The sequence below is a fragment of the Protopterus annectens genome, chromosome 8.part0 (assembly GCF_019279795.1).
Source record: "Protopterus annectens isolate FY-2018-M chromosome 8.part0, PAN1.0, whole genome shotgun sequence".
In the NCBI taxonomy this organism is placed as follows: Eukaryota; Metazoa; Chordata; order Ceratodontiformes; family Protopteridae; genus Protopterus; species Protopterus annectens.
In genome coordinates, this window is record NC_056741.1 from 1,099,706,021 (window position 1) to 1,099,723,788 (window position 17,768).

The 17,768-nt window shown below is 42.0% G+C and overlaps 1 protein-coding gene across 43 annotated transcripts in view; it reads right to left on the reverse strand.

The window, feature by feature from the left end:
• Nucleotides 1–17,768, reverse strand: part of LOC122809254 (titin-like) — a 3,339,665-nt gene that overhangs the window by 1,820,378 nt on the left and 1,501,519 nt on the right. For all 43 annotated transcript variants that reach the window (XM_044080625.1, XM_044080596.1, XM_044080621.1 and 40 more), the window contains one exon: nt 13,796–13,816. In XM_044080625.1, the coding sequence (XP_043936560.1) occupies nt 13,796–13,816 (21 nt within the window). The remainder of the gene's footprint in view (nt 1–13,795; nt 13,817–17,768) is intronic.

Consider the following 17,768-nt stretch of genomic DNA (forward strand, 5'->3'; position numbering starts at 1 on the left):
AGACCTTAGATCTGAGAAAGGTCCTGGCTGGAGTCGGATCTGGGAACTTAGGATCAGACAGCTGCAGTTTCTTGGAAGAAACAGACAGTACAGTAGGGGTCTTCCTCTTGGGATCAGTAGAGGAAGCCTTCCAAGGGGAAACAAAGGGTCCCCCCTGAACTAAACCTTTTGAAAAGAGTTAATTGCGGCACTCCACCAAGGCCCTGAGGTTAAATGAGGCACAAATGTCACATTCCATCTCCAGGTGCAGAGCGCCCAAACAATGCACACACTTCTCATGCAAGTCAGAATGGGGCATCTTCCGTCCGCACAAGGAGCACTTTTTAAAACCAGAGGGCTTATCAGACATAGGGGAAACAACAGGAAAACACTACAGCTAACAGAAAAAAGAAAGTACAGTTGTGTACACTTACCATAAATGTAGATGTTCGAGTGTATTCACTGGTGCAGTCATTACATTAGGGTATCCCTGCTGGCAGGTAGCCCTCAGTCAGCCTGAATTCCAAAGTCTTAAGTCCTGCGTTGGTTGCTGTCGCCCCTTCCCTGACGTCAGGGGTATAAAAGATGCAGCCGGCACCATTTTCTTTAGTTTTTCTTGCCCCAGATGTCAGGTGCCCCCTAAAGGGTAGCCAAAATTTATATATATATATAAAAATACATGCACAATTATAAACTTTACCTTCATCTACAAGCAAATACACCACATAGGTTGTATAAATCAGAGAAGGAAAGATAAGTTCCAGCAGAAAGAAGGGGGATGGTGGGTGGGTAACTTGGACTGCAACAGTGAATACACTCAAACATCTACATTTATGGTAAGTGTACATAACTGTACTATGTTCTTCGTGTTTCACTGTTACAGTCATTACATTTGGGTAGAGTCCCAAAGCTATGGTTGGGAGGCTGGAGCTAAACAGCATTAGGAGCGGCTATGAGGCCCTGCAGAACTGCAGTGGCAAAGCCTGCCCTGGATTTAGAGAAGAGTGGCAGATGATAATATGTTGTAAGGGTGTGCATTGAACTCCAAGTAGCAGCCTCTAGAATGTCTTTGGTTGGTACTCCCCTGAGAAAGGCTGATGAAGTGGCTGCAGCTCTGGTTGAATGTGGCCTAATACCCTTGGGCGCTGGCTTGACATGCTGTAAATAGCAGAAACTAATGCAGTGGCCTATCCATTTTGAAACAGTCTGTTTTAAGATAGCCTTTCCTTCTAATCCTGCAGCATATGCCACTAGTAAATGCTCTGTCTTCCTGAAAACTTTGGTTCTGCCCAAATAGAATCTAAGCTGTCTGTGTACGTCCAAAGAATGCAGAATTCTCTCCTCCTTGTTCTGTGGATTTGGATAAAAAGTTGGCAAATGAATAGTTTGGTTAAGAGCCACACTGGACACCATCTTAGGCATAAATGTTGGGTTTGTCCTCAGAGAGAGGCTGTCCGGATAAAAAATGATAAAGGGTTCCACAGCCATGAGTGACTGTAGCTCTGAAACTCGTCTTGCAGAAGTTATTGCTAGGAGCAGAGCTGTTTTCCAAGATAAAAACTTAATATCAGCAGTAGCAGCTGGCTCAAAAGGAGGCAGGGTGAGTTTTTCCAAGACATAGTTGAGGTCCCATGCAGGTATTGGTGATCTCCTTGGAGGCCTTAAATTACTGGCTCCTCTGAGGTACTGCCTTAATAAAGGATGAGAAAAGATTGGTGGCTCAGTATTGTAATGAGCCAAAATGGCAGAGGCATGAATTTTAATTGATGAAAAAGATGGGCCTTTGTCCAGCATCTCAGTTCAGTATTGCAAAATCTGAGGAATATTTGGTATAGCTGTATCAGTTCCTTGTGCCTGGTTCCAACCACAGAATGTCTTCCATTTTCCAGCATAAGGTTTCTAGTCCTAGGCCTTCTGGCTTCCAAAATGACATCCATCACAGCTTTACTGAGAGGTGTGTTTTGTATGACTACATTATCCACCATGCTGCCAAGTTTAAAGTCCTGAGTTGGCTGTGCAAGATCTGATTGTTTTGTTGGGACAGTAGATGAGGTATTTGTGGTAAGGTCCAAGCTGGGCATTGAGACAAGTTCCTTGGATAGGATACCAGTACTGGCAGGGCCAGTCTGGGGCAATCAGTATCATCTTTGGCTTCTCCTGTCTGACCTTTAGGAGTACCTTGGGGAGGAGAGGCAGTGGAGGAAAGGCATATACTGAAAGTTTTTTTCCAGCTGTAAGATAAGGCATCCACTTTCCATGCTTGTCTGTGATAAGTCCTTGTGCAGAATCTTTTTAGTTGGTAGTTGTGAGGGGAGACAAGTAGATCTATGTCCGGGCATCCCCATTTCCTTGTTATCATGCTGAAGACTTGTGGATCCAGCTGCCACTCATGGGGATCCATGAGGTTTCTGCTTAGTTCGTCTGCCAAAGTATTTTCCTTTCCTGGCAGGAATTGTGCCTGCAGATGTACTTGGTAAGTCAATGCTGTGTCCCACAAAGTCATGGCTAGTCTGCAAAGGGGGTAAGAATGTGTGGCCCCCTGCTTGTTTATATACCACATGACCGTGGTGTTGTCTGTCTTTATCAGTAGTTGGCCTGGATGGAGTAGGTACTTGAAGGCTGTCAGGGCATTTTGACCAGCTAGCATCTCTTTTTGATTGATATGTAGATGCATTTTGTTTGCGGACCATGTGCCCTAAATGCATCTTCCTGCCATGTGGGCCCCCCAGGCATAATCTGATGCATCCGTTGTTAGGTTCTGCTTGGCTGGGGGTAATGTGAATGGCTGTCCCTTGTTCTGGTGACAAGCCTTTGCCCACCATCGAAACTCCTGTTGCAGGCAGGGAATGAGAGTAATCATTGTTTCCAGGCTGTGGCAATGTTGAGTCCAAACACTTTTTAGGTACCATTGAAGTTTCCTCATATGCCGACTTGCATATGGAATTAGTAGGATGCAGGATGCCATGAAGCCCAAAGCCTGCAGAATTTTTCTTGCAGATAACTGGGCCTTTGTTGCCAATATTTTGAAATAGGTAGTCAGTTGCCTTTGTTTGTCTGGAGTGAGATAAGCCATCTGGGCAGTTGTATTTAAGCTTGCACCCAGGATCTCTTGAGAGGGTACTAGTTTTGATTTCTTTTCACTGACTGTACACCCTAGGCATGTCAGAAGTCTTTTCACAAACACCAGATGCTGTAAAAGAATGTCCTTGTTCTCTGCTTGAATTAGGCAGTCGTCCAAGTAAGGATATATTCCTCTTTGTCTGCAGAATGCAATTACTGGTGCCAGGCACTAGACCCTGGGCGCAGTAGATAAGCCAAAGGGCAGTGCAGAGAATTGGTAATGCATTGAACCAGCCTTGAATCTGAGGTATCTTCTGCATGATTGTCTGACTGGGACATGCAGGCATGCCTCTTTTTTTGGTCTAAAGTCACAGCCTTCTTGCACAGCATGGGCAGAATCTGCTGTAAAGTCAACATTTTGAATTTATTTTGGTAAATCCAGGAATGTGTTTAGAATAGATAGGTCCAGTATTGGTGTCCAGGCCTTGTCCTTTCTGGGTACCAAGAACAGTCTTGAGTAAAATCCTTGTCCCTTCTCTTGCTCTGGTACTTGTTGAATGGCCCCCATGTCCATGAGAGATGAGAGTTGTTTTTGTGCCTCTGCCCATTGAATTTTTGGCAGATCTGGCCAACCGTCTGCCTTTGGCAGGGTGTGGAAGTGGAACTTGTAGCCTTGTGACACTATGTTTAGAACCCACTTGTCTGGGTTATAATGTGCCAATTTTGAGAAAAAAAGTGCTATTTTTCCCCCTAAGGGTGCTGCCAGGAGATAAATGCTTGGTGCAGGCAGGGGGAAGTCATTGGGTCTGTTTCCTGTATGATTGTGATCTGTCTTTTCCAACTTTGGAGGTAGAAGTACCCCATTGCTTTGACCTGTATGAACCTTGCACCTGGGATTTGCCTCTAGGATGTCTGGATGTGCCCCTTTGAGGTCTGTCTGATAGAGGAAAGGACCAATTCTTTGTAGGCCAGTGTCTACTAAACCTAGGTGGCTGTACTTGTAAAAAATGTTTGACAGTTTGCATAGATTTAGCTTTGTCCTCCATTTTCTTCAACACCTCTTCTGCCTTAACACCAAACAAAGTATCATGCTGTAAAGGTGCATCTAATAATTTAACTTTGCCATGATCAGGCAGATTTTGTTCCTTTAATCAAGCATGCCTCCTAATTACAGAACTCGTAACTGCGGCCCTGCAGGAGGCCTCCAAAGAATCAAAACCACATTGCAAGTATGTTTTCCAACTTGTTCAGCTGCATGCAATAAATCCTGCATTTCCTTGTTTTCTGCACATTCAGAGTTTAATAATATTTTCTGTTTAAGCAATGCCATGACATGTCGCTGATATTTCAGCATATGAAACTGACAGTTTAAGGCCCTTACAGCCAAGGTAGCAGATGTGTAAACCTTTTTTCCCCATCTATCCAGTGCCCTCGAATCTCTGTCAGAGGGGGTAGGGTTTTTTTGCAGTGGAAGCCTCAACTCCCTTGGGACCCTGTGAAATAGTTTCTGGGTCTGCAGCAGGGTTTTTGAAAAGGAATTTATGAGAGTCAGGAACCCTGTAATATCTGTCAGGCTTAACAAGAGCTGAAGGTAAGGAGTCAGAGGTCAGACTAGACTCTGAAAACGCATCATCGACAATGTCCAACACTGGTGGAATGGCTAGAGGCCTGTGTTGAGGTAGTAAAAGGAAGTCCCTGAGCCACTTTTTAGATTCTGAAAAATCTTGGCTCTCCCAGTGGAAATGCTCCCTCATGGTATGCAAGGTTTCCCTAAAAGAATAGTCCTCAGGAGGAGAAGCTGAAGGTATAGATTCTTCAGCATCAGAATCCTCATAGGGGGGAAGAGAATATTCCTGATCAGAAGAGGAATCAGTAGAAATAGAAACCTGATTTGAAGATTCATAGTCTGTCTCTTGCCTAGGCCTCTTATCAGGAGGGGGATGGGAACCCCTGATTAAGGTAATCAAGTCTTCGGCCATTTTGAGCATCTGTTTTTTTGGGCATAGAGGCCTGTCCACGTGGCTTTTGAGTTAGTTTCTTTGCTTTAGAAGGTGCTTTAGTTCTTTGCCTTTAAAGCTGAAGTCGGTTTAATGTAAAGATGTTTAGGTCTGAATACACCCTCAGAATCCGGTGCCTGCTCAGCGGCTCCGGACCCATCTGAAGGAATAGTGTCCGAGGCTCTAATACCTTGAGTTTCTAGCGGCATAGCCAACTCCACGTGGGAGCGTGGGAGTCGGTAGCGGCCTGCGACTCTAAAGTAGCAGGCGTCAGGTGCTGCGAAAGCACCTCACTGAGAACCAGCAACTGGCTTAGGAGAAGCTTCGGCGTCAGTTTTGGGCCTCGGTTGTTTATCTCTCCTCTTTTCTTTGGGTTTTTTGTGAATTCCGGTAGTCGGATGGCTATCCGACAACATTTCTGGATAATTAAACCTGCGTCCAAAATAATTTGATGCAAAATCATACTGACGCTTAATAGTGAGTTGGTTAAATCTAGCACAAAACCGACAACCTGAAACATTGTGATCAGGGCCTAGGAAGGGAATACAGTAAGAATGAAAGTCCTTATGAGGTATTTGCTTTCCACAAGAAATACAGTTATTAACTTTTCCTGATATCGGTCTGGAGCAAGAAAAAAAGTTTCCCCAATGGGGTACTTAGCTTTATTGAAGACTTCAGATCTGAAACTCGAACATGAAAATCTCAGAGGAGTTGGCTGACCGGCACTTGCGAACTTCTTCTGCTTCGGGCACCGCACGGCAAGAAAGACTGAAGAAATTGGCTTCGGCTGCATCTTTTATACCCCTGACGACCTGATGTCAGGGAGGGGTGACAGCAACCAACGCAGGACCCAAGACTTTGGAATTCAGGCCGACTGAGGGCAATCGGCCAGCAGGATTACCCTAATGTAATGACTGCAACAGTGAAACACGAAGAACATCAAGGACAAACCCTAATGGCTAAAGGCAAAAATAGGCGCCAAACCACCTGAACCAAATCTATCTATAAATCTTACTAAACAACTAATGGAGGGGAGGGGAACTATCACACTAAAACTTGCTAATAACCAACCCAAGAAACAAATCACTAAACTAGCAAAGTTAACAGCAAAAAGATTGAAAACAGCTACTTATCTAAAGCCACGAGCCAGGATCACGTCTGAACTGAACAGGGACAACCAAGAACTGAGGGTTAGAGGGCAGCAGGGCATTATGGGTGAGGGAGGAGCTAGAGCCTTGGATCTGTATATTGCTGGCTAGGATATATTGGATCCTAAACCCTATGGTGATGAATAATAACATGGATAACATCAGATACTATGGTTTAACCTACACTTAGCACTGTAGTTATTTTACTGTGACCACCTACCTCTCTGCACTCTACTCCTGTCGCTTTTTATCTACTTCCTACTGTCTTGCCTTTTTATTCTGCTTACTCAGTTCCTAATTCCTGCCACTTGTTTCCATCCCAATACTACTCAATATGCACTGTTTTAATCCTCCTCAATCATGTCTTCTCTCCTCTCTTATTAATCTTGAGTGTTGCTTAACTACAAGTAAACCCATCTAACCTTCCCTCTCTCTCTTCCCTTTCATCATAGGTTTCAAGGCAGTTTTTTCAGCCCTACAAGTCTCCCAGACCGTGTGATAAAGATGCTGCTTATTGGCAAAACTCATTGTTCAACCGTGACACTTCAACTGCCCATTTTTAAATTAATGTAGGTCTCCTGTTTCATTTCAGTTTATTAATACCTGTGTGACCCTTTATTCAATGGCTGCACATCACTGGGAAGATAGCTTATTCCCACACCCCCAGTTCTATCTGCTCAGCCCCTGGCTACTTTTCCCCAAGCAAACCTGATGCATTTTACTACAGTGGTTAATGTTAATAAATGTAACTCCCCTCTTCAATTAACAATAGCTAACTGCTGACCCCCCTTTCCTGTTATAGCAGTGTATTTTGTTTTTACGATTAGATTCCAAAGATGCTCTTAATGTCCCACTGATTTATACCTAGGGCATTGGTGACTCACCACAGTATAACAGTCTGCATCTGCTGTTTTTAACAATTACTATTTATCAAATAAGTACATTTTAAGCAGTACAGCTACAGTACATTCACGCTTGTTCAACAGCTTATTGATAGTTTCTTGAAGATTCCCACAAACAAGGACTAGGTGCAACCTGCTATGCTTGGGTTCACTCCGCTACCCTACCCCCATTCCCACCTACCCCCCAATTTCCTGACCTTTATACTCAACAAGTCACTCCCCTACTCAATCTCATGCAACCACAGTTTTGACTCGCTCTCATTCCAAACAATTAGCTAACAGGCCATCCCCCCACTCACTCTCATCCAATTTATTTTCTCCATTCTCATCTACATCCATGCCCATTCCCCGCAATCACATATCACCTACTTTCTGTGGTCACTTCTGACCAAACCCCCCCACCCAGTCTCACTACTCCAAATACACCCTACATACACAAAATACCACCAAAACCTTACCAACTCTTGCAACATTTCTACAAGGATCACACCATCTCCCTCCCCTATTCTGTAGTCACTTCAGACCAAATTCCCTACCCAGTCTCACTACTCCAAATACACCTGACATACCAAAACCCTACTAACTCCTGTAACATTTCTACAAAGGATTGCACCATCTCCCTCCCCCTCTCAGGACAAACTGCTGTCCCTAACCTGTTTAGTAGTTCTTACCCTCACAATTATGTCAAACATAACCTCCTACTATCACATTACAAACCCAAAGTTCCAATATAAATCCCGCACCTGGCCAATCCCTACACAGGAGAGACCAGTTTCATTACTAATATCACTATCAATATACTATCAATATACAACTTCTCAAACTTTGACCTTGCTTCATTCACAGTACCCCCATATCAGTCCAATACCCACATTTCCACAAAATACAACACAATTACAGAAACGTATCTAAAGATCATCATTCAAATAGCATCCCAAATCATACGCAGTGGCGACATACACCCAAATTCCAGCCCCATAAACAACAGGAACCCCCCCAGCAACCAGGCTAATACCATTCTAAACCTCCCTAGAAAACCCACAGACCTCCTGATACTTAATATTAACATAAGAAGCATACTGAATAAAATAGCAGAGCTACACACAACACTGGCCATATACTCCCCTGTCATAGTTCTTCTCACAGAGACCTGGCTAATGCCACAAATCAATGATAATGAATTTGTTCCTCCAGGGTATAACATTCTTAGACAAGAAAGGACATTCAAAAGAGGCAGAGGTATTGCTCTATTCTACATAAATAGCCTGACCCTTGATATGACACAAAGACCCACCAAAGTTCAATAATGCAGAAACAATATTCATCAAGCTAAAAATCAACATCAAGAAACACCTGCTTATAACTGGAACCATATCCCCCCTGGGAACAACATTAATATAGTAGAATCTATTCTAGACTGGACATCCCTAAATCTCCTCCAAGAAACAATCATACTGGACAACTTAAATATCGACTGATCCTCCTGTGACTCACCCCACCCCCCACATCAACCTACATAACTTCACTCAATTAATCAAAACCACAACCCAAGTAGACAAAACATCTAAAAAGGAGTCCATCCTAGATTAGATCCTCACTAACCAGCCAACTCAGTCCTACCCTTTGGTTCTCTCTCAGACTCCTTCAATGATCACCTCCCTACCATTGTAATAAGACACCAAGTAAACCCAATAAATTCGGTATACAAAGAATTTCAAAACCCAAGACTTCACATCTGTACTAAAACAATGTAACTGGCGACCACTCTCAGTTCTCCCTGGATAGTGCAGTAAAGTACTTCAACAACACTTTCCTTAACATTCTAAATAACTTTGCCCCTATCAGAACTGTTAGAACTAAATCTAGTTATGCCCCCTGGCTTACCAGAGATACCACACTATTTCTAAAACAAAGGGATAAAGTGTGGAACTCATGGCATCAAATTAAAACACAAACTAATAGACAGGCATATCTGGAACTTAGGAACAAAATAAAAAAAAAACAAAAACAAATCAGGACAGAATAAATGAACCAATATACAGACATCCAATCTAAACATAAAAAAAAACTCACAAAAGTTCTGGGCTGCAATCAATAAAATCCTGCAACCAGGAAAGACCAGCACTCCAACCCCCAAACATCTACACCATCCCAGGCAATACTGCCACCCAGTTCAACGAATCCTTCACCAAATCCATTCTAGCCCTCACTAATAATTCCCCTACTTCACATCCAAAACTATAATCCACACCTGTAGACCAAAACCGCTTCTACTTACAACCTGTTCCCACTAGCACAACATATAAATATCTGAATAAACAAACCCACAACACTGGTCATTCATAAACTACCTGCACAACACCTCAAGATCGCAAAAAAGCCATCTCATATCCCGTCTCCCTGTTAATCAATAGCTCTATCAGAATAACGCGGCCCATCACTGTGGAAAATTTCACATAAAATTCCTCTTCACAAAGGGGGTAACTCAATGGAACTATCCAATTACCAACCAACTGCTATTCTATCACCGTCTAAAATCCTTGAAAAATGCATACAGTTCCAAATAACTGACTATCTCCTTACTAATAAACTGCTGACCAACACCCAACACGCATTCCGTCCCAATCACAGAACTATCATTGTCCTTATTAGCTTTACCAATACTGTAAATCAAAATCACAACAATGGCAACCTTGCCTCTACTGTCTTCCTAGATCTCTGCAAGGGCTTTGATATGGTCAACCATGCCAAACTCCTAATTGTACTCTCTGAACATAATCTAAGCCACTCCACTCTGGCCTTGTTTCAGGACTCAATCTAACCTCCAACAGGCAGTAAAATGACAAAATTCCTTATCCCCCATCTACCTGTAAACCTCAGGGGTCCCCCATGGATCCATCCTTGGTCTTCTCCTCTTCAGCACATTTACCAACCAACTTCACAAAGCTACCAAGCATGCCACTCTAGTCCAGTACAAGGAAGACTCCACCTTAATCTGTTTCATCCCATCACTCCCACTACTCCAGAAATTGACACAAGAACCCTTCACTGCTGCTGAAACCTGATTAGCTAACTGTCAGCTAATACTTAACCCCCCCCCCCCAAAAAAAACAAACTAATGATATTCCATTCCGGAAAAGCCAAGGACATCATACCCCCATTCACAATATACTCAGCTAACAACATCTCTATCACACCTGTTCAATAAACTAAACTACACAAAGTTATCACATATCACAACATGAAATTCAATATACATATCGTGCATACAATAAAAAGTCCATAAAAAAGTTGGAACCCTATATCGATGCAAAAAGTACCTCACTATTAACAGTAAAGTTTCCATTGCAAGAACCAATCTAGTTTCCACTCTTCTCCATGTCTCTTACCACACTCTTCTGTCTATATAACTCAGACTTAACAAAGCTAAACACTTGCTACAATAAAATAGCAAAGTTCACTACTTACTCACCCATCACTGCCTAGCTGTCAGGCAACTGTCCTGGCTAGAATTACCAAACCTGCTCACATACAACCAACTGCCCACTAAGTATTACATAATGCCGATAAAACACCTGCACTACATGACCTATTAAATATCTATTCTAACAAACGTCTACCAACATCCACCAACAAAGCATTAGTTGACATAACCAAGAGCAAAAATAGCTCTGCGGGCTCTCTCTAATCTACTGCTGTTGCAAAAACATAGAATGCCACCCCCCCTAGCTATCAGGACCACAGAAAACAAAAATAGCTTAAAAAATAATCCTCTGGTCCCATTTAAACAGCTTCTGGACATGTAATTGCTCATACCCTGGGTAGCTCCCTCATAATGGAACTAAATAACTCCCCCTACATATTAGCACTCAACTATACTCTTTTACTAACGACCCTTCACTACCACCCACCACTGCACAATATAAGCTCTCCTACAGGAATGGTCGAATCATATGAGACTATATAATCCCACCAAGACAGGGCAATCTGATTCCACTGTGCATTAACATTGACGGTCTCTATCAAATCATTCTTCTAAAATCAATTTACAAATGTAGAAACTCAAACCTATCTACACTCAGTCTTGCAGGAAAGTAAAAAAATACTCCTATTGAAATAACTGAATACAATGCCCAGCCAGCAGCTGTATTGTATATTTTCCTTTGCTGTCATACTGTATTGAAGTTTAACCTATGCTAATCCTACTGTGCAAGTATACAACAGCTCCTTTCTTTGTTCTGTACTTAAAACACTTGTGTTTACTGTATTTGTTCTACTAACCATTGTATGAATGTAACCACATTACTGAATGGAATGCCCTACAACTGTATTGTATATTTCTGATATAACACTGTAGTATATGGTTTGTTCATTCTACGCTTATTTTACTTACTATATTCATTTTTACTGTATTTTCATATAATCAGCTCCTTTTCTTCTGTAGTGAACTTTAATTACTTGGCTAAAGCATTTTCTGTACTAAAATGTGGGGAGTTTCTCTCCCTGGGCCTACGTTGAAAAAGGGATCTATGCCTAGTTAACAAATGTAAAATAAAATAAATAAATGTTAATTTCATGGCTGCAGTCACAATGCGCAGAGATCTTTTGAGTTCAGGAAAGTAAAATCTGTCACTGTCTACACTTCCCCATCTGCTTGCAAAGAACTGACAGAGCTAGATGGCATAATTTTAGTCTGTATGATGCTGAGCAGTGAGCCATCTTTTGCACTTTCTACTTTCGCCTTCATCGTGAAGCTATTTAACTCTTCAGTTTCAGCCATCAGCTTGAAATAATCTATGTATCTGAACTTGTTAATATTTCTCCCAGCAATTCTGATTCAAGCTTCTCATTCTTCATGACGTAGTATCTACCTAGTATTAATACACATTTGGCTTACAGTGAAATAAAAAAGAAAACTTGGAGAGAATTGAGTAAACTGCACAAAGAAACAGTACTATTCAATTTTTTATACTCCCCCAAGGACCTCGTCCAGTGGCGGCTCTGCCTTTGCCCATTTGTTCCAGCACAATTGCAGCTGGCAATCTCAGGGTAGGGGACAGCCCTACTGGCTTGTTCATTCCTTTCCAAGAACCCCCAGCATGAGTGATGTGGTAAGGAGTGGGCTACCTTTGCAATCCTGGAGATAGCCTACCCTCTTTCTGTGACAGCACCACTCTCAGGGCTATACTGACTCTGCAACTGCTATCTCCTGAGGAGAGGAATCCCTCCATATGCTAGTTTCCCCTTAGCTATTTAGTGCAAATGCACTACGGTAGCACAAGTGCACCTATCTCAGAACTCCATTGGGTGAACAACTGTGATGAAGCCAGAGCCATTTCTCTCCTCTCAAGGTGGATGATCTAGCAGCTAAAACTTACTCAAATTCTCCCCAACCAGCTCCTACAGGCACCCAAGCAGCTAGTCAAACTTGGGTGACCTGCATGGTCAGGGCTTTATCTCTCTGGGCCATGGAGCTGGCTCTAAGTAGAAACAATATTACAAAGGTTTTATTTTATACCAGAGTCATGTTTCCATTATCTGGTGAAATGTTACTTTAATGCAGGTTTAAACAGATACCTATATTTCCATTGTCTTGTGAAATATCCCTTTAATACAAGCTTAAATTACAGGTTGTTTGACATGGACTTCAGACTAAAGGGAAGATTATTCCATAGCTTGCCTACATACTCAGATTAACGGGTCTATATCCTATAATCGAATGTTCAATTCCATGACCCTCCATTCATCGAACTGAAAATACCGAACATGTACTTCAGCAAATTTCTAAAACAGCGAATGGCACAAGTTGGCCAACAATGCATCCATCAGACACAATCTGCAGTATGTCAATCCCCCTTGCCCATAACCATATATACCAACTTCAAGAGTGGGGGAAAAGGGCAAATTTCCTGATGTTGGATGTTTTCGGTTCGATGAATGGAGGTTCATGGAGTTGATCATTCCCTTGTATGATACAGACTCAGATTAAAATGCATGCCAGTACCTGTTTCTAGATTTGCGGATGTGTACACAACACCATGATATCAAAGCATTCAGTGAAACTTATTCGACGTTTGTGTGCTGGCCAATGTTGAATGCATGGGTGCATTAATTAGTCTGTGGACAAAATGTAGCTGTACAGATTTCCACAAACTCAAGCTAATTTAGGTGAAAGGCAATGGTGTACATTTGCATGATGACCAAGTTGTCTTGTGTTGTGGACAAATGTTTTGACACTATAAAAACATACTATTTTTTTCTTGGCTTTGATCCAGACTGGTTTGAAATGGAGGCCAGACGAGCTGATTAGTAATAATTCCTAGCAGTTTAGTGGCATCTACTACCTGAATTCCTGAACAACTAAAATAGGAGATGCAGAGGGTTTCATTCAAATAAAGTAGGGTAATGGGTCACCTCTCCTTGTCTTTCAGCATTAAGATGCAGTCCTTCATCTGACAGCCATGACTGGAAAGAGCTGAATCTGTGTTGCAACCAAGTAGTAAATTCAGGGTAAAAGAGTTTCAGCAAAGAGGATGGTTGCATCATCTGTGCACTGCATTAATTTTGGCATTTCATACTGACTTGCTATGTCACTGATTAAAAAGTGTGAAGAAGCAAAGTCCTACATGTTATATAACTTTTTTAAAAAATATATAATATGGGGCAGTTTATAACAGTAAAGGAGTACAGACAAAAACAATGCACTCACCAGGCTTTGGCAGTACAGCATCTGAAAAAATAAGGTGAAAAACAAGCTTATGATGGTTTTCAAAACATTTCCAAACACACATTTCAACTTAAAGTTTAGCAACATACTCTTTACCATGTACAAGGTAGCCATGCCTCTACAGATGAAAATATGTCAAAAATTGATACTTCTGAACCCAGTGAGATGACTTCCAAGAAGACTGCACAGTGATCAACAATTAACTTCAGGGGACATCCACGATGGTTACACATTGAGTAACAGCTTAATTCTAGCTCTCCCAGTGTGAAAGCAGAAACTCAGTAGACTTTTGTGTTTACGGGTAAATTTCAGTAACTGGCTAGTAAGTGCAACTGCCAGGATACCACATAAAAAGAAATACAGAGGACCTGGAAAAAATCAGCTACAAAAAGTGAGAAACACTGACTGGGGAAACATCTGAAACTATTCAAGAAAAAGCAATGCAACCTCCCGACATGACTTTCCGTAACCTACAGGAAGACATAAGACAACTGCACAGAGACCTGGTTAAAATAAACAGTGATGGACTATATCAACTTAAACAACAAAAGGCTGGATAAAATGGAAGAAGCTTTAAACAGATATCCAGATGAGGTGATAAAGCTGTAAAAATCAGAGGCTGAGATGAAGAAAAGGGCTGACTGAATAGGACACTGCTCAGGAAGAGATGTTTAAAAAAATAATAAAAATTTACAGGACAGAGCATGTAGGGAGAACCTCAGATTTTCAGCTATACTAGAGAAGCTGGAAAGAATAGACTGCATTACTTTTCTAAAGCCACAAATAATTAACTGCACTGCTGTTCCACAGCAGGAGTTGTTAGTTGAAAGGGAACATTGTGCGTATGCTCCAAACCTGGCTATGAGAAAGAAACCTAGACCATTAATAGTAAAGATGCAATCCTACTAGGAGAAAGAATAGATTCTGACAAAATGGTGGCAGAAGAACAAAGTACTAAAAGTGAGAGAGAGCAGAGTGTTGGTGGAGAATCATTATTCACTGCACACCAGACGGAAGAGGAGTAAATTTATTCTACTAATGAGGGAATGTCAAGACGCAAGTATGAGATTCAAACTGCTGTACTCAGCTGTCTTCAAGGTATTCTTCCCAGGAGGGGCAAATTCATTTTTTGATAAAGCACATGCTAAGGAGGAAATACAAAAATCTCTCCAACAAAAAGTGAGCTGTGAAACAGAAGAATATTCTGCTTACTGTTCTTCTGGTAATAAAGACTATAGAGAGACTGTACCTGTGCAACCCTTTCTAAATTTTGAAAGGAAAATGTTGGAGAGAAGGAAGGGAGCATGAGAACTAACTAAAAGAATTGAGAGTACGTTGGAAATGAAGCAGAGACAGGATATGGGAGATGGAGAGGAACACTAATAAAACCAGTACCTTAATATGGTATTACAAATGCAATAATTACATTTGTGAAATATAACAAAACAGGAAATTCTGGAAATATTGGATATTTTCAGAATTTGCTGGACTTGTGGGGGACTCTAAAGCAAATCCCCTACTTCATGTTATTAACGTTCAGAAAAATGCTATGGGGATAGGGAGTAGAAAAGGGAGAAAGTTAACTAAGTAAAGAAATGTTTTTCTTAATAGTACTATTTTTGTGATGTACGCTTCTCTTTGCATGCTATAAATTAGTTTTCAAAAGTTATTTTCAAGTGTAATGAGGATTGTAAACAGATCCTGCTGTTCTTTTTTTTCCTTTCTCCGTTTTCTTTCTTGTTGTTCAGTTTTAAGAAATGTAAAAAAAAATGGTTAAAGAGCATGAAAAAAGAAAAAAAATAATGTGCTTTTTCTCATTCTTGCATAGCGGAATGACTGGATTAAGGACCTTAGACTGAGTAATAAGTTTCAAGAGAAAGGAAGTAAATGAAAAATAATACTGAATATTACGATGCTTTTCATAGCAAACACATGTATGCTTAGTAGCAACTCTGTATCTTGTCCTCATGTCTCCATGGAAACAATTGGACAAAGAGAAATTGACTGCATGGTTCTAATGTCTCCATGGAGACAATATGATAGAGAAATTGGTTATGTCTGGTGGAGAATGACTGGCTGGGGGAAGAAAAAAAGAAGGAGAGAGACATTGACTAGGAGGCAATGCTCTCTGAAAGCATTCAGGGGTCTTCCTAACTGGGAGAGCTACAAAGGCAAGACAAAAACAGTTAGCACTTATTAGAAGCACAGGCTGCACCATGCGTCGCAGCATGCATAACATTTCTTTTAGATTAACTCAAGTGTCTGAGTGTGGCTGTCAGTTTGGGACATTTGTTCCTATTAGGAAGATAAAACATCAATATTTGAAGATGTACATAGTCTTGTGTGTTAGTATTAAGTTAACAGATTTGAGGGGGTATTTGGGGGGTTGTTTTTTGTTTGAGGGCTTTCAATAAAACAAAAAGTTTTCTAAGATGTCTTTCAAATGGAGCTTGAAGTTCTGATACTCAATCTGGCTGAAGTGATAGCTACCAGAAAGAGGGTCTTCCATGATAAAAACTTCAAAGAACAGGAAGAAGCTTGTTCAAAGGGTGGTAGCATTAGTTGTGATAACAGGAGATTCAGATTCCATGGTGGTGTAGGAAACCTGACTGGTGGCCTGATGTGGAAAGACCCTTTTAGAAAGGCCTTACAAAGCCAATGAGCCATAATAGGCGCTCCATTTTCTCCCACATGAAAGTTTGAAATAGCAGCCAATTGAACCCTCAAGGTGGCAGGAGAAGCTCCTTGGTGAAATAGTACGGATAGAACCTCCAAGACTTTGTTCAGTGGGGCTATCAAGGGATCCAAATGTTGAGTAGTTGCCCAGTATACAAAACGCTTCCACTTACTAGTATAAACCTTCGTAGTGGAAGCTTTATGAGATGCCACCAGAATATTTTGAACCGCAGAAGAAAGGTCAGACCTGGCTAAGGAGGGAAGTGGAGCAGCCAAGCTGCTAGTCTGAGGGACAGGAGCGACGGGTGAGGAGCCCCTGACGAGTGGGTCAGTAGATCCGGGTCCAGGATCCAGGGTTCCCGTATTTGGTGTGCTTGAAGAAAGGGGAACCAAATTTGACGAGGCCAAAACGGAGCAATGAGGATTATAGTCCTTTCCAGGTTGTTGGCTTTCTGTAGAAATTTTGGAATCAGAGGTATAGGAGGGAAGGTGTACAGGAGACCCGGGGGCCAATCGTGAATCAGAGCGTCCCTGGGGACTTCCCCTGGAGGGGGTAATAGGGCAAAGTAGCTTCTGCATTTGGCGTTCATTGGAGATGCAAACAGATCGCAGCAAGGCTGGCCCCACTTGCGAAACATCATGTCCGCAATTGTTTGTTTGAGGGACCACTCGTGAGGTAACAGGATGGCTCTGCTCAACCTGTCCGCTATGACGTTGGATAACCCCGGGATATGCGTTGCTATCAGAAAGCGACCCGTGGATTCCGCCCATTGCCAAATTCTCATGGCCTCCCTGCATAATTGGTAAGATTTGGTTCCTCCTTGCTTGTTTATGTACCAGACTACAGACATGTTGTCTGATTGAACTGCAAAGGTCCCTAGAGGTAGAAGGGGAGAAAAGTGTTGCAACGCTAGAAACACTGCCCTCATCTCCAGAACATTGATGTGCAGCTTGTACTCTAGATTGGTCCATTCTCCTTGGACTGTCTGTCCCTGAAAGATGCCCCCCCACCCTATCAGGGAAGCGTCCGTGGTCACCGTAGCTGTCGGAGTGGGTAGCACAAACGGTCGGCTGCCGGAGAGGTTGCAACTCTGAAGCCACCAAGACAGGTGTGATTTGCAAATGTTTGTGATGTGAATTTCGTGTGTCAGCGGTAACTGTTGGAACGACCATTGTGCGAACAGCAGCCATTGAAGGACTCATGTGCAGTCTTCCCAAGGGTATCGCAATGAGGGAAGCCGCCATGAGACCCAACACTTTCAGAACCAGTTTTGCCAGG